This window comes from Amphiura filiformis, chromosome 13 (assembly GCF_039555335.1).
Source record: "Amphiura filiformis chromosome 13, Afil_fr2py, whole genome shotgun sequence".
NCBI classification, from domain to species: domain Eukaryota; kingdom Metazoa; phylum Echinodermata; class Ophiuroidea; order Amphilepidida; family Amphiuridae; genus Amphiura; species Amphiura filiformis.
Genome location: NC_092640.1, coordinates 23,015,352 through 23,033,163, shown reverse-complemented (window position 1 = coordinate 23,033,163; position 17,812 = coordinate 23,015,352). Strand labels below are relative to the sequence as shown.

Genomic DNA, 17,812 nt, shown 5'->3' with positions numbered 1-17,812 from the left:
ATTTCAATGTTCATTTTCTCGGTAAAATGACGATTTAGGTACACGATAACTCAATAAATACAGCATCTATAGGTAAGCAATTATGCTCATCATAAAAAGCATGATCGACTTAAGAAACGGTTTTCTCATTTTTTTATATTTTGGTCTATTTCCGATTTTAGGCATCATTTTGTGCAAATAGGCGTTTGTGAATTTTAAAAGTTCATTTTGATGCCTAATATTAGGGATAACCATCAAAATTTCATGTTGCCCCTATTGCTACAAAAGATTGTTTTCTGGATAGAACTCATCAACAGAAGTATTTTGGTGGTTAAATGGTCAAAATCGGTCAAAAACTTTTCGAATTATGAATTTTCAAAGTTTCCCATTCTGACCGGTCATTGGAGCGAAATAAAATGACAAGGTCCAAAAATAGCAATTGGGAGCAAAATTGGCATAAGCATATATTTACCTTTATATATTTCTTTATTTTAACATATATGCAAACATGGAACAAGCATATTGTGAAAGTATCAAAGGGTTTCTTATGAAATGGCACTTTACTAGTCAATGGCATAAATTATTTTTTTTTTTTTTTTCATTGAAATCATGCATTTAGAGAACATTTGCCAAAAATCATCCAAGATGGCCGATATGGCACAAAATCAAAATTGCTCTAAGTCCAGGTGAACTTTTTTTTCTACAACCAAAAATTTCAATGTTATTGGGTTTAATATGACCAATTAGCAGGTGTATGCAAACAAAATCTTAAGTGTCATTGAAGGTCATTGACTCATTCACAACAATAGAGGTTATCCACTTCACTCATCATGCTCATGTGTGACTTCTAACAAAAGGTGCTGGTTCCGGTAGTATTCTTCATTCAAACCAATTCAATGCATGACCTCGGAGTCACCTGCATGACTTTCATGGGCTATTTTGAAACAGTTATGGTTGCACATTCAGGTACTTCTTTTGAAAGTTCTAAACAAGGTATAGCCAGCAGCAAGTTGTAGATGGTATAAGGCCTAAATATAAGAAAACGTTTAGGGTTGAAATCAGGTGAAAAATACATCGAATGAGCACGAAACTTCACATTTATGTTCAGAAAGGTGTCTTCTTAGCATGATTCGAAAGGAGTATGAAAATTCCAAAGGGAAGTTGGTGATTTAATTTGTAACTCGAGATCTACTTGTTCATTTTTTTTTTCCTTTTTACAGAGGGTATGATAGAGGTATTACTGACAACTCTGCCAAATTACAGCTCAGTAGGCAACGTTTTTCACCTGAAATTATTGACATGAATATTTTGTGCCATTCTTGAGCAGTGCTGAACTCAGCCACTGGCAATTAAACGCACTGTGGCGATGGACCAATTTTGACTCGCACTTACAGGAAAATGAAATCAGTTGTGTTGCTGTAATTTGCAAGATAGTTACAAAATATAATTGGCAGTCACTTCTCCAAATTTTACAGAAAAATATTGAAAAATAAAAGAATGAGATCAATTTAGAAATGTCTGTGCAAGCAGTGCACAGTTGAGCTCCCTGCATGTCTATGGGAGCGTTCTAATCAAGTTGATGGTTCATTGGTCATCCCTACTAATATGGTCAATATCTCAAAAAATAAGGCCAATATCAAAAAACTAAAAAAAATGGTGTCTCAAGATTAAGAAAAAAACAAAACAAAACTTTTTGGAAAGAGTGTTTTTTTTGTTATGATGTACCGAACAAAAATTGCCAAAAACTCACTTTTTTGTGATTTTCTTCATAATTGTTGTTTTTACACCAAATCTGTATTTATTTATATTAAGATTCATTGATGTCTTGCCTTTATAAAAATGTATACTTTTATATGTCTTACGTTAATAATTACAAAGTTATGGCACTTTTACTACATGCATGTCTGAGAGTACACAGCTGCCTTAAGGGGGTACACCCCTGGCCAATTTTGTGCCTATTTTTGCATTTTTCTCAAAATTACAGCGCATTGGTGACAAGTAAAATATGTATATTATAGTGGCAAGGACTACAACTACTGCACTGAAAATGCAGCAACTCAAGGCAAGTAGTTATTGATTTATTGATCAAATAGTGGTTTTCCCTCATTTTTAACTGTAACTCCACAACTGTTGTCTGTGCCGAAATAAAATTTTCAGTGCAGTAGTTGTAGTCCTTGCCCCTATAATATACATATCTTACTTGTCATCAATGCGCTATAATTTTTGAGAAAAATGCAAAAATAGGCACAAAATTTTGCAGGGGTTAATACTTATACTTAGACCAACAATTTAGCAGTAATGAGGCCCAATAGTGTCCATAATTCCAGGGTTAATGCCGGTTTCATACTTTCTTGACGCTTGCAGCCAATTTTGCTTTACTGCGATTTTGCAACAGAAACACTGGAAGTAATCACCGGCATACCGATATATCTATCACTCTACCTAGGCCTGCTAAGAATACAGCGATTTTGGAGGCCAAAAACGCACCCGATTTTCCAAAAAGCGCAAAAATCCGCGATTTCCAGCCAAAAGCATAAAATCAAAACAAAACAAAAATAATTTTTTTTTTTTTTTTTTTGCGATTTTTAATTTTTTTTTTCAGAAGATTTAGAGAGTCCCTGGGCCTAACATCAAGTGCTACCATCATTAAAAAAATAAAAAAAAAAAAAAAAAAAAAAAAAAAAGAAAAAAAAAAAAAAAATAAAAAAAAATAAAAAATTGCGTTTAAAAAAAAATATTTTGCAGATTTAGAGAGTCAAAAACAGAAAAAAAAACTGCAATCATTTGTGGCTGATTTAAAAAAAAATTGGAAAAAAGATACAAAAAAATTACAAGTTTGTATCCAAATGGGACCGATTTGTAACTTGTGTTCACTGCATAGTCTATTGAAGATATAAAAATGCATTGGTTTTGTACACAAGTCTGTATCTTAGATAGATTTTGAAGTGAACACAAGTTACAAATTGGTCCCATTTGGATACAAACTTGTAATTTTTTTGTATCTTTTTTTTTTTATTTTTTATTTTATTTTTTTGCGGATTTGGAGAGTCCCTGGGCCTAACATCAAGTGCTACCATCATTAAAAAAAAATAAAAAATTGCGTTTAAAAATTTTTTTTTTTTATGGATTTAGAGAGTCCCTTGACCTTGAGTGAGGTACTGCAATCATTTGTGGCTGATTTAAAAAAAAATTGGAAAAAAGATACAAAAAAATTACAAGTTTGTATCCAAATGGGACCGATTTGTAACTTGTGTTCACTGCATAGTCTATTGAAGATATAAAAATGCATTGGTTTTGTACACAAGTCTGTATCTTAGATAGATTTTGAAGTGAACACAAGTTACAAATTGGTCCCATTTGGATACAAACTTGTAATTTTTTGTATCTTTTTCCAATTTTTTTTTTAAATTTTTTTTTTTAATGATGGTAGCACTTGATGTTAGGTCCAGTGACTCTCCAAATCCGCGGAAAAACAAATTAAAAATTGCAAAAAAAAAAAAATTTTTTTATAGATTTTTTCAAAAATGTCAAAAACGCAATTGGAGCCAAAATACGCAAATTGCGGCGCAAATAACGCAATTGCGTATTCTTAGCAGCCCTAACTCTACCGCTTTGACCAAAGCGGCAGATCACCAGGAGAATTCAAGTCCACTTGGGAGTGGTGCCATTCTGATGTATGAGAACAGGATACAACTTTTTGCCAATGAGTGGCATGCAGTCAGCATAACACCAACCTTGACGTTGGAGTAAATGAGGATGATTAATTAGCTTTATTGGGCTCCATGCCAATTTTAAAAATACATGACCTTACCCCCTTCTGCTGGTGGTGATGTTGGAGCACTGCTTTCAGCCATTGCTCACTGAGTATATATTTAGATCTGTAAAGAGATAAAAAGAATGGTACATGTAGATGAGCAGAGAATAATGCATTACCCGATTTACCCCAAGACAGAGAAATAAAAGGAATCACATCAAACCAAAATTTTTGCCACACTCTCAGCCATTGGATACGGTCGAGATTTATTTGCAAGCATTAATGAAATACACAATTGATTTCCCGCCAGATGAGTAAATGAGAACGATCACTAAAACAGGAGGAATTACTGAAAAGGTAGAATCATTGAATCCAGCAGAGTGCAGCGCCTGTGTCAGGTCGCTCTCACTTTGCTCTCTCAAGTTTTTTTTCATATTGAGTGTGTTTTAAGATCTTTTGCATGCTCAAATTCAACATGTTGGATATATAAGATATACACCAATCCGAGAAGCGTTTACTGTATTTGGCCCTCTATTGACGGCAACACAGATGTACCAGAGCGGGAGATTTAATTAAGTAATTCAATACTCATGATTGTGTATTGAATATCACTGTTGTGTACAATTCCGGGTACAATTCTGTATAGCACACAATAAATAATGGATGGAACCCCCGACCTCGGGACACCGCAGTTTTACATCGGGGACACCGCAGTAATGGCGAAGTCGGATAGGTGTATAGAGATGTTCATGATGTCACTCATTTCTAGAATAAGTGTGCCATTTCGATGCATTTTCCTACTACTTTTGGTAACATTTCTGCACCAGAATGAAGCTATAGACCAATGCTACAGTGTTGAGACCAGAGGAAATTCAACTCATCCTATTGATCATATTGATCCTATTGATTTAGGATTGATCAGCCCATCAAGGTTTTCATCAAGTGGCTATGTTATTCAACCATCTCGAGTTGATTGCCTCTCATCAGGTATGAAGTGTGAAAACTCATCTTCTCTATCATCTCTGACTTTGGTTATACAATCTTGCTTACAGTATTCTCCTATTGCCTTGCATGGGCTAAATACTACAGACTATACTGAATGTCCACTATCATTTGAAACATGCAGTACCTTAGACTCTCATAACCTCCTTCGCAACCCATGCTTAACTCATCATCATCAAAAGAAACTACTTAGCTCTCGCCCAAAAAGACTAAGAAACGTTAGGCAAGCGTGTGTAATCGAGGAGGAAAAGAATCAACCAAAATAAGCAAAATCCTGTTGCTGATCCTTTTCGCCCAGTTCACCCTCATCAACATCCCTTAAACACAAATTTGAACAGTTCAGCATTTCCAATCAAATCATGTACAAATGCTGGACTATGGAATGCACGGTCGATACGTGAAAAAACTACTACTGCAACTGATTATCTAATCAGTGAAAACGTGGACATATTGTTTCTGACAGAAACTTGGTTAAACATCAATGATCAAGTTGTTATTGGTGAGTGCACCCCACCTGGATACGTTTTCAATAACTTCCCCGTGGAACTAGTGATCATGGCGTATTGCTACCATCTACAGACAATCCATGAATCTCCAAATCGTTAACCTTGGCAATAATATTATAACCTTTGAACATGCTGGTGTTCTTGATAGAACAAATGATATCCTTTATGTCATTGTATATAGCCCCCCACCATCAAGGGAAAATGGCTTTCAGCTCTCACCCTTTCAGACCGAGTTTGAAGATTTCATGAGTGAAATTGCCCTCATGCCCAGAAAAGTGATTGTTGTTGGAGACTTTAACATGCACGTGGACATTCCATCAAAGTCTGGCGTCAGACGGTTCTTAACTGGCATCGAGACTTCTGGTTTTCTGCAACATGTCACCGAGCCAACACATATATCCGGACATATCTTGGACCTTGTAATATCAAGACCCGACGACAATTTAATTCACTCCTGCCGTGTTCAAAACTATATTCGCTCGGACCATTTTATGGTAAACTTCCTCATAAACCAAAAAGAAACCATCTCTTACAAAAAGACTGTAACGTACCGTAATTTTAAGAGCATTGATCATGAGAAATACATAAAAGATGTAAAGAGTGAACTTGGTAATCTCTCTAGTGAGCTTTCACCTGATTTGCTGATTGCAAATTTTAACTCTAAAATGCAAGCTGTATTACATGTAGATCACCATGCACCTGAAACAATTAAAACTCGTACAATTAGACCACATTATCCATGGTATAATAGTAGTATTCATGAGCATCGACAGCTTCGCAGAAAATTAGAACGCAAATGGCGAAAGAGTGACTGCTTGGAAGACAAACAAGCGTATATTGATCAGAAGAACTTGGTCAACCAACTTATCGAAAGTGCGAAAGTTGACTATTATAAGGATAAGTTGGAAAATAGTGACACCAAGGGTGTCTTCCAAACAGTTAACTCCCTGCTAAATGCCAAAAACGATACCCGACGTTTACCAACTGGCGATTCCCTACAAACTGTGTGTACAAATCTTGCTGATTACTTCACAAACAAAGTTGTCAAAATCCGTGAAGAACTTGATCATGGTTCTCAAGTTGATCAAAGTGTTGCATTTAACAATGATTATGTAAATACGGGGTGTAGTTTTAGTGAGTTCTCCCAGGTTACTGAGATTGAAGTCTCCATGTTGGTTACTAAATCTCCTTCAAAAACGTGCAAACTTGACAGCATACCCACCTGGTTAATGAAGGAACATTTAGACACTTTCCTCCCGGTTATTACCAATATAATCAATGCTTCTCTTACATCAGGAGTGTTCCCCAAATCTCTTGGCAATGCACTTATTACCCCAATTCTGAAAAAACCATCTTTGGATAGTAATGTCCTGTCAAATTTCAGGCCAGTGTCAAACATAAACTTCATTTCAAAACTAATCGAAAAGGCTGCCACAAATCAACTTAAGCAATATTTTGATGATTATAATCTCATTGATTCACATCAATCTGCATATTGTAAAAACAAAAGCACTGAGACCGCATTGCTTAAAGTTCGTAGTGACATATTGGATGCTGTGGATAGACAAAATATTGTTTTTGTTGTATTACTTGACCTATCCGCAGCATTCGATACTATCGACCATGACATTTTGATTCATCGTATGAAACTTGGCTTTGGTATATGTGGTAAAGCATTGCAGTGGATAAGTTCTTATCTTAAATGTAGAACTAGCCAGGTTCACATTGATGGTATTTACTCAGATTCCCACGTTTTGGATTATGGAGTGCCGCAAGGCTCTGTTAAGGGCCCATTAGATTTTGTTGTTTACACTACTCCTGTTGGCTCAATCATCCGCAGGCATGAATTAAACTATCACGTGTATGCAGATGACACGCAAATTTATGTGTCATTTGACCCAAATGTTTCGGGTTCATATAAAACTGCTCTTTCAAAACTTGAAAAATGCATCTGTGAGCTGAAAGATTGGATGGGAAACAACAAACTTAAACTAAACCCAGGTAAAACTGAATTTTTCATCGCTGGAACTTATCAGAGTCTGAACAAAATACCACCAGTGACACTCAAAGTCGATAATAACATCATTGTTCCTTCAGATACAGTCCGCAATCTTGGAATTGTTTTTGATAAGCATATGTCCATGACTCCACACATCAACAGTTTAATATCTTCACTAAATTTTCATTTAACGTAACGTAAGGCGTATCAGTAGATATCTGGACAAAGAAACCAAACATAGTGTAGTTCGAGCTCTGATTCTATCACGGCTAGACTATGGAAATGCCTTGCTCTATGGTGCGAATGCTAGAGATCTTGACCGCTTGCAATCACTTCAGCATAAAGCTGTCAAGCTGATTCACTCAGTTGGTAGACGTGAAAGCCCATCGCCTCTAATGCATAACCTCCATTGGTTGCCTATCCGTGATAGAATCAAGTTCAAGATTTGCATGTATGTCTATAAATGTTTACAAGGTAATGCCCCCCAATATTTATGTGTTTTACTCTCTCATAGAGAAATACCTTCAACTGGTTGTAGGACAAGATCTTCCAAAGACACCACATTACTAAGAGCTTGTGTTGGTAAAAAATGCATCGGTGACAAATCGTTTTGTGTTGCGGCACCTTCATTGTGGAACAGCCTCCCACGTAACATCAGGGAGGCTTCATCACTTCACTCTTTCAAAAAAATGCTTAAGTGTCATTTGTATCCAGAATGTTGATATTTTTTGTTTTATTTTTGTTTTTGCGCTCTGATCGCTCTGTAAGAAGCGCGTTATAAAAATATTTTGTATGTATGTATATATATATATATATTGAGAAGGTAAATTTTATTTTTCTAAACCTGTTCCTTCTGGCAGTTCCATTTAGCTTCTTTCTTTCTTTTCAGTTTCTTCAACATGGGCCTAGTTTGTGCTCATTTAAAAAAAATTGCTATTTAGTTTGTGATTTTCCGTTTCCACGTTATTTATTTATTTAGGCCTAACCGCATTCCCATTATTTTCTAAATCTGTCCTTTCTTACGTTTGTCCTTTTAGCTTTGGCTTTTTTTTCTACATAATTATTTTGTTCCCATTTTTCATATTTCCTGCTTAGCGAGTGTCCGCCAGTCATCAGCTGTTGGATTATCACAACAACACCAAGCTTTGATAAAGTCAGTGGCTCACTGACGAAACTGACAGCAAGAAAAACTAGTAAGTTTTCTTCAAACTGGTTTTGACAAAAGAAAAACTCTCGTAATCAGGGTTAGCGTTGCTGTGTTGGGACTTTCATGAGCATGATGAGCTGAGTTAGTCCGAGGTGCTCTGACGATAACACTCCGATTGCCTTGCCATCTACATACGTTTTAGTGTAGTAGGCCAGTGGGACAACGGTACACCCATCGTATGTGTGAGTTACGGCTTTTGACAATTGGACAAGATGGTTTATATGTACCGGCTCCATACCAGTTGTAGTAACTAAAAATTCCGAACGTTTGCGGACTTGTTCTCAAGTTGTAGAAGGTGCCATAGGGTCAGACTGCCTTACTAGCCTGTATCACGTTTCAGCGAAAGTACGTCTGTAGCACATACCTGTTTTTAATGACGTTGCAACAATGTTTCTATTGTCAGCAATAACACCTTGCATTCATACTTTTGACTTTGTATGGACGACGTTCGTACACATTATAAATAAGTGAAATCAGAATATCCCGAAAGGAATTTAGGTAACGAATTGAACGACACTGACCTCGCAGCAGCTAATGTTTTCATGTAAACATGGCGAATGAATGACGATCAATAGACATTTTTAGCCTACGTTTACGTATCCTACTATCGGATCGTTGAAACAAGAAAATCTCATTCTCCGGCCTCATTCACGAATTCACTCACCTTCCTACACCACCAGTTGAAATAAAACTCAAAACATCCCGTGTTATTCCTCAAAACTACACGCACCTTCATTAATAAAAAATTGAAATCCTAGTAGAAATCCGTTATCGAAAATTGTTTGATATAAAACGTCAACAAAAGTAATTTTTCTGAAGAATAGATACCGTGTGTCAAAATGGTGGCTCGCAGTTGCATCCCCTGCTTTGTACATGTACCCAGGTCACGGTCTATCTACGTGACGAACAGTCAGGGTCAGAGGACAGCGCAACCTGTTTGCTGCCATGCCGTAATATATGTGTGATGTGTGCACAACAACAGGCCCACGTTGGAACCATTGGATTACGGAAGAAATATTCATACCAGGACTGAAGCGATGTGGTCATTTCTGTGTTTGTACCGGGTAAGTACCGGACATTTTTCAACACGGAGCTAGCAGAGATTACAACAAATTCGTCCAAAGGTAAGCAAAGGGTTGGGGATCGCATTTTTAACTTTGACTAAACTGTTTCGGAGTTAAGGCATGCTAAAAGTAGACCATTTCGGGGCTGTATTTGGTGTACATGTGGCGTTTTGAACAGAGTAAAAATGACCATTTATTACGCTATTGCTGATATATACTACATGAATCATGTACCAATGGCTCAAAATAAGCTAAGGTGTCATAAAAGTGTAACACACAATTATTTTTCCAGCTCTTTTCTTTTGGTCTCCAACCAGGTTTAAATTATAGTATGCACATATATCGTTCATAATACACTAAAAGAAAGATAAGTTTTAGACCATTTACTTCACAAATTTAATTTTCTAGCCCTTAAATGCGTTATATTTGACAGACACAATTTTGATGATTTTCTGCAATCAAATAAAAACTTATAAAGTATTACATAAGGTATTTTGTGGTTATTTAGGTGTAGGACCTACAGCAACTGATTGTGGAAAAAAATGTGTCCAAATATTACAATAAGGAGGATAAATTGTTATAAATAAAATATGTGTGTCTGTCAAGCCATAACATACATAAGATGTCTGTCAAATGTAACATACAGAATAATAATTTGGCAAAAACAGTAGTTCAAGATGGGAAATTGAATAAAGATCACATGCAGTTTATAAATCACATGTTTTAAAAACACTTTTATAAACTCTAAACTATCATCATAATGTGAACATCAAGTGATTTTTAATTTTTTAAAACGTATTGCGTATGTTACTTTTGACAGACACATACAAATCTTATGTATGTTACTTATGCGTACAAATGTTTGACAGACAACACTTAACAATGGATTGTGTCATCAAAAAGCTTCTCCTCACAAAGTGATAGTGCCACAAAGCTAGGTGGAGCTAAATGCTATGTCATGTAGCATAATTAGCTGTATCACCCTAGTTTAGCAGGAATTACAGCACCGTCTTGCGTATGTTACTATTTGACAGACATTTCAAGAAAAATTTTAAAATTGTTAAAAAAAAAAAAAGATGGCAGCCACTTACAAATTGATTATAATATGGAGAAATGAAGTTATTTACAATAGATTTACCCTTTAGTTTATGCTTCAAGTCTTTGTTTATAAAAAACTGAGGGACTTCAAAATCAATCAAAAGTTTGACGGACAATAGTAACACAAGCATGACAAACTTCTAAAGCATTTTTTGATCTGTTAACTTATAATTCATAATGCCTCTTTCTGTTTTTTTGATTGGTTTACTGCACCATTTTGGGAAACAGGTCACATGAATTTCTATAAGGATCCATAAAAAAAATTAAAAGCTGTTGAAAAAAGGCGTCTCTTGGCATGTTACAAATAAAAGTGTAAAAATAGGCATTTTTACAGCTATTTTTTTTTAAAATTATTATTTAGAGTGAAAGGATTTTACTTAAATTGTGTATGCTATGTCTTTACTACCTAAACTTGCCACTAAACTAGCAAATATTCCATTTCTATAATTTTTATTTTAAAAAAAAGATGTCAAAATATTATGGCTATAATATGTGGCTGGACGCGGCGAATGAGCCGTAAACTCGGCAAACTTCATTTCGAGCTACATCAGGTGAAAATATATGCAAATCTCGTATTTTGGCGAAGTTGAGATTTTTGCAGATTTGAAATGTTTAAGCTTTCTTCTAAACACATACAAAGTTTTATTTTAAAGAAATAAGTGGAAATATGAAATAATCTACATTTTCTGAGGCCCATCTGATGAATGGTCATTTTGCTTCCCTAACTTTGAACGCGTTTTTCTTGGTTTCGCGTTTTAATTCATGACAACCTATAACAAGCCATAACTTCGCTTCTGATTGTCATATGAAGTTCATTGAGGTGTCATTTTAATCCCTGAAACATGCTCTTTGCAAATATGTAAAAAAGTACAAATGACCAGAGGGGGACTTTACGGCTTATTCGAGGTGTCCAGGCACATATGACACCTTAGCATATTTTGAGCCCAATACACAAGGTATTGGTACATGAGATCAGGTATACCATAGGGTGTCTTCAGTTTTAATTATTTTCATTATAAATGTTGCAAAATATTAATATTGACAATAATTAACAACCTGTTTGACCTCTCCATATCATACATTGCTCACCTGTGTTTTCATATCATATTTTGTGGTGAAAAATGATTACAAATGTGTAATTTGCAATCATTTTTGGAGCAACGATTTCTTCAAACCGACGGCTAAGTGTGTATGTGAATGCACATTAAACACATACACAGCACCTGTTGGAACTCCCGGTCGGACTCGGAGCCGGGAGTTTCAATTATTGGAACTGGCTCCATACATTCGATGTATGTAGGACAACGGAACCGTTAGGGAACAAACCAAAAGATCGATGACGTCCCATAAACGTAACTGGTTTCATTTCTCAGCCGACCCCCTCCCTCCCTGCCAGAAACGTTATAAAGAAATGTTGAAAAATTTTGACATAAATAATTAATGACACATTCTTCAGACCGATGTTTTTGTTTGTACAAACATAATCGAGTATTTTTACCCCCTCCCCCTAAACGAAACTAGTTTCGTTTATAGGACGTCATCGATCTTTTGGTTTGTTCCCTTACGTGAACTACCGCAGGAGAACCAGTGTCACGGCTTTAAGGTCTGACATTGGTCTACCGACTCTGAAGCAGAGGCGGACAGTAGCTAAGCTGTGTATGCTCCATAAGATCAACAAGAAAGAAGTATCAGTCAATGTTCCCAGTCACTATGTACCCGAAAAAACACCAACCATGCAGACCAGAAAGAGGCATTCTGAGCACTATAGGCCTACTGTGATTTCGACCAGAATTGATTCATACAGGCATAGTTTTTATCCCAGCACCATACCAATATGGAACCAGTTACCAGCATCTGTAGTCATGTCACCATCAACACAGACCTTCAGTAAGAAGATCCAGGAGACAATCTACAGTGGGCAACCTGAGCTGTACACAGGCTCAGTGGTGTCAGCAGCTGTCTCCACCAACTAGTCCAGCACCAAGTCTTCAATGTTATGCACCCTCAGTTATTTGTTCTTCAAACATCGTCTTCGAGTATTCTTCTTCTTCTTCTTCTTCTTCTTCCTGTGTAAGTGCAGACTTCATAAGAAGATAATCGCACTGCAGTGTGTTGTGCTCTCCGCATCCAAGATTTTGCAGACAGCAAAGTTCAGTGCAAAATGTAGTGCGTTAAAAATACTATAGATGACTGCTGGTTACTTGGCATCCCCCCTTAATGCCAGTCTGAAGGCATCAAGCGATGGGTATTCAGCAGGATCTATCCTCAGCAGGTTCCAATCCCGGCTGGATCTTGGGAAGAAGGAGGAAGCAAATTGGTTGGTGTTGCAGTGACCAATCCAGAATCTGGAGCTATGACCTCTGGTGCGGGATTTCGCCTCGTTCAGGTAATCTCTCCAATCTGATGTCAACCAAGTTGTAGCGGATGCGATACAGCATGGACATTCTACTTTGGTGTCGTCTGCTTTCCAGAGTTGGCCATTGGAGGTCTTTTAGTAGGCCAGTCACGCTTGTCCTACGGTCATATTTCCCCATGACATAACGTGCTCCACTGCGCTGTACCTGCTCAACCTTCTTTATGTTCCGTTGAGTGTGTGGGTACCAAGCCACTGCGGCGTATTCTGCTATTGGGCGAACATAAGTCATGTAGGTGGCTTCTTTGATGGTTCTGCTGCAGTGATGGAAATTGCGTCCCAGGAAAGCACGGGTTGAGTTTGCTTTCTTTGTGATGGCATCAATGTGGTCGTTGAAGTTGAGCTTGGAGTCCACATGCAGGCCCAGGTACTTGGCTGACGAGACAGTCTCCAGGGTTTCACCATGGATGATGTAAGGTGTGCAGATTGGTTTGCGTTTATTTGTGATTCTTACGACCTGGCATTTGGATGGATGGAATTCCATGAGCCACGTACGTTCCCATTTCTGCAGTGCATTCAGGTCATCTTGAAGAAGTGAGGAGTCTGAAGCAGATGTTATTCGCTTGTACAGCATGCAATCGTCTGCGAAGAGGTGGGGTTCTGAGCTCTTGACACAACTTGGCAGGTCGTTAATAAAGATGAGAAAGAGCAGTGGCCCCAGCACACTGCCTTGAGGGACGCCAGATGTTACTCTCACCTCGTTGCTAACTTGCCCATCTATAACTACCTGCTGAGTACGATTGGTTAAGAAGTCACTCGTCCATTTCAGGATGGTACTATTCACGCCATAGTGTTCGGACTTATGCAGGAGGAGTCTATGGGAGACCTTGTCAAACACTTTAGCGAAGTCAAGAAGGACGAGATCAGTCTGGCTCTTCTCATCGAGAGACTTCGCCAAGTCGTGGATGGTGAGTATCAGCTGAGTATCGCAAGATCTTCTCTTCCTGAAGCCATGCTGCGAGTCGGTTAATATGTTGTTCTCGGAGAGGTGGCTAATAATTGCGCAGTGTACAATGTGCTCGCATAACTTGCATAGGATACATGTGAGAGAAATCGGCCTGTAGTTTGAAGCGTCTGATCTGTTCCCCTTTTTGAAAACTGGAACTACCAAAGCTTTCTTCCACGCAGTTGGTATGGTGCCCTGGTCTAGGGAAGCCTGGAATAGCAGTGTGATGGCAGGCGCTATCTCTTCTGCTGTTTCCTTTAGCAGTCTGGCTGGGACTCCATCAGGACCGGTTGCTTTGTGTGGCTTCAGGTTCCGAAGTAGTTTGATGACACCAGCACAGTTAACATGGATGTTAGGCAGCGAGGGATGTCTGGTGGTTCCTAAGTCAGGAAGATGGGCTGCTTGGTCGTTTGTGAAGACAGAGGCAAACTGGCGATTTAATATGTTGGCCTTAGTCCTGGGGTCGCTGTGAAGTAGATTTCCATCCCTTAATGGAGCGACACCAGTCTGATCACAGCGTTTGGCTTTTATCAATGCACCCAGTCGCTTGTTACCTCCTGGATCGCTGTTGATGATCTTGGACAGGTATTGGTTGTATGATTGGCGGCAGGTTGTCCGAGTTTCCTTCTTAAGGCGTCTAAATCTAGACCAGTCACGCTTCTTATTTGTTCTTCTTGCCTTTCTGTATGCGCGTGCTTTCTTTCTGCAGGATCTCTTCGTGGCAGTATTGTACCAAGGTTGGTTGAACCGAGTAGTGGTAAGCATGGATGGCACTTCTTGTAAGAGCTTGTCAAGGAAACACTGGATGTTGCCAATTCTTCAACAGGTGTGGTGGTGGAATGAGTAGAGATGAAATTACTTGTCCACTCCTTTGTCTCAGATCTAATGGAGTCAAAGTCTGTTTGCTTCCAGCCTTCCACAGGAAGATCTTGCGTCTCACAGGTTTCCGCCTCGCAGCTTGCACATTCATATCCATGTAGACCATGTCATGGTCACTGAGCCCTGGCATTCCGTTGCAGCGATTCATGAGTGATGGACGATTTGTTATTATCACATCTAAAATCCCCGAAAAATGTCCTTGAAACGCTTTAGGCATCTTGAATGAAATCAAAAGTGTATTTTTAATGTGGATAAAAATGTTCAATATTTGGAATTAGAAGAAAGCTGGGCCATCATTTAACAACTTTCCCTTCCCCACCCCCCATCATTCAATGTTGCGACACTTTGGAGACACGCTGAACACATTTGCACGTTTCAACATTGCACGGGGGAGTGGGGGGGGGGGGGGACTTATTTTCCCCTAAAGGCGCTTTAATGTTTCAAGACATATTTCGGGATTGTAGCGTGTTATCAAGGCGTGTAGGGAAATCCACAAGCTGCTCAAGTCCCAGATGGGCTAACAGGTTGAGAAACGATTCATTCAGTTCACGCGGATATTGATGACCAACTACATTGTGTATCTGGTTGGATGTCCAGTCAATATCTGGCAGATTCGCATCACCACCTAGCCAAACCGGTGTATTGGGGTTTCCAAGACAGATACTTTCAATTGCCTGATTTAGTAGGTCCATGTATGGCTGTTTGCTGCTTGGAGGATGATATAAGGCTCCAACAATTATATTGTGTTTGCCATTAATGATCTTTGCAGCGATAATTTCTGTTTCTGTGTCCAAGTCCATTTGATGACTAACCAGGCTGGTACTATACCAAGGAGGACTCCTCCCCAGCCAACGCTACGGTCTTTCCTGTAGACATTGTAGCCAGGAGGGAAAATTTCGCCTTGGGTAATGCCAGGCTTAAGCCATGTCTCGGAGCCAAATATGATGTCTGGTTTGACTTTTTAGTTGATCACCACGTCAGTATTTGATAGGAGCGACCGGAGTGATTGTGTTTGTCCTGCACTCATATGGAAAAGTTTTCCTATGAAAGTCTCTTTAAATAAATTATACTCCACTCCAGTGTGTGCACGCTGTGTGTACAGAGGCGTTCGAGGTCAATGCACAATGCATACATTACCACACAGCACACTAAGCAGGGCTGTACGGAAGAGGGTATGGTTTTTCCTACTGTACGACAGCATTTTGTAAACAATCAGATTCCTTTTTAGAGAGTAGAATCTGGCAAAGTATTTCTAGGAAATATCGTGTGAGCCAAGTCAATCGGACTGACTATTATCAAGTGAGGGCCGTCTATAATATAATAGCACGCTACTTTAATAACACGGGGTGCATGTCAGTGTATTTCGCAGTAAATTGAGTGAGATTTTGGGAATACCTTGCGGTGTTTAGTGCTCCTGTACGACGAGGTCTTTCATCAGATTTCCTTGAAAATCGAGGAAAGTAGAGTTTAATATACATGAGACAATTAAGAGTGAGCCAAAAAATAAAAGACTTTCCCTTTATAATAATTGATGTTGAAAGTGAAAAAAGACAATTTTCTCCCATTGCTTAACTGTGGGACCCCTTTTATTTGAGCAAAAGAGACTACTTTTCCATATGGTAGGTATGCTAGGTGAATTCAAATTTGCCATCAAACTGCATCATATATCAAATTAAAGCCCTGTAAACAAAACCAAAACTGAAAACCCTTTTTTAATAGCACTTTCCGTAGCAAAGTTACATCTTGTCAAAGATTGACTTTCATCAAACAATGTCAAGAAGATTCAGCTAGCAAAATTCCCCAAAACGGCATTTCGGGGGTGTTTCTAGATCTTTTGTCTCATTATGATAGCAGGTTTTTTTAATGGAACTGCTATCAAAATCCCTCTAAAATTCCACGAGCGAGTGTCTTATCACCATAAAAAATCATATATTTGGGTCAAGTGAAGTATAGAACACATATTTATGTAGGTTTCCTTCTTCGGCCAGTTGTTTTAAATTTCTATGTAAAAATGCATTGACATTTTCGGCGAATTTGACTAGCAAATGTGTTTGCCTGGCATACCTACATATATGGGATGGGATGTTTGCACCGCTGGGCGCGATACCTGAAATGGTCTGCCCAGAAATCCAGTAGAAGTAGAAGTAGAACGAGCTAGAGCTGAGTATGCAAAAGCCCTACATTACAAACGAAAGATTGCCGAATTCGACACCATGGACATGATGGACTTGGTAAGCTTACCTAAAAGTTACATTTTATATTGATTGATCAACACTATACTTACACTTCACGATATATTCTGTTAAAGATCTTTCTCCACTTCTTCTTCTCCTGTTTTACTCTAAATTATCAGTATTTATATATCTAAATAGTGAGACATAATTTTGCACTGTATGAAACCTGCTTATTTTGTGTGGCCTGTGTGTTTTTTCATCAGTGGTTTTTTTTAGCGAAGAGCGCCACCTATAATGGTCGAGCAGTCCCTGAGCATTTGCCAGGAGTGGTAGGCTCTTATGACGTGCGATCGCTGCCATAAAATAGGGAAATTGACATACACAGCCGTTTCGCGCATCCAGTTGCCCACCGGATGTCACGACATCCGGTGGGCAACTAGGTGCACCACTAGATGCCCACCGGTTGTGGCAACATCTAGTGGGCAACTGGATGCAGCTGCACCAGGTGGGCATGAGGATGTGGTGACATCTGGTGGCCTACCTGATGTGGACAACAGGTATGCTGAAAGATGTTTACACCTAGTTAGAATTCAGATGTAGACATCTGTTAGCATTATGATTGCATACATGCGATTGCACTGCAGATGTAGACATACCATGCACATCTACATGCAGTCATCAACAAAACATTTTTGGCATGATCTTTATTTTTTAAGTTTTTGGCCGATTTAATTTCCAGATGGCTCCTGTGGTGGTTCCCATTTTCTTTTCTTTTCTAACTCTGTGTTGTT

The 17,812-nt window shown here is 38.5% G+C and overlaps 1 protein-coding gene across 1 annotated transcript in view; it reads right to left on the bottom strand.

The window, feature by feature from the left end:
• Positions 1-17,257, bottom strand: part of LOC140168142 (apoptosis regulator BAX-like) — a 29,523-nt gene extending 12,266 nt beyond the window's left edge. Inside the window, exons 1-2 of the mRNA XM_072191456.1 lie at positions 17,132-17,257; positions 3,791-3,857 (exon numbers count right to left, since the gene is read on the bottom strand). Of these exons, the coding sequence (XP_072047557.1) occupies positions 3,791-3,833 (43 nt within the window). The 5' untranslated portion in view covers positions 3,834-3,857; positions 17,132-17,257. The remainder of the gene's footprint in view (positions 1-3,790; positions 3,858-17,131) is intronic.
• Positions 17,258-17,812: the final 555 nt, after the last annotated feature.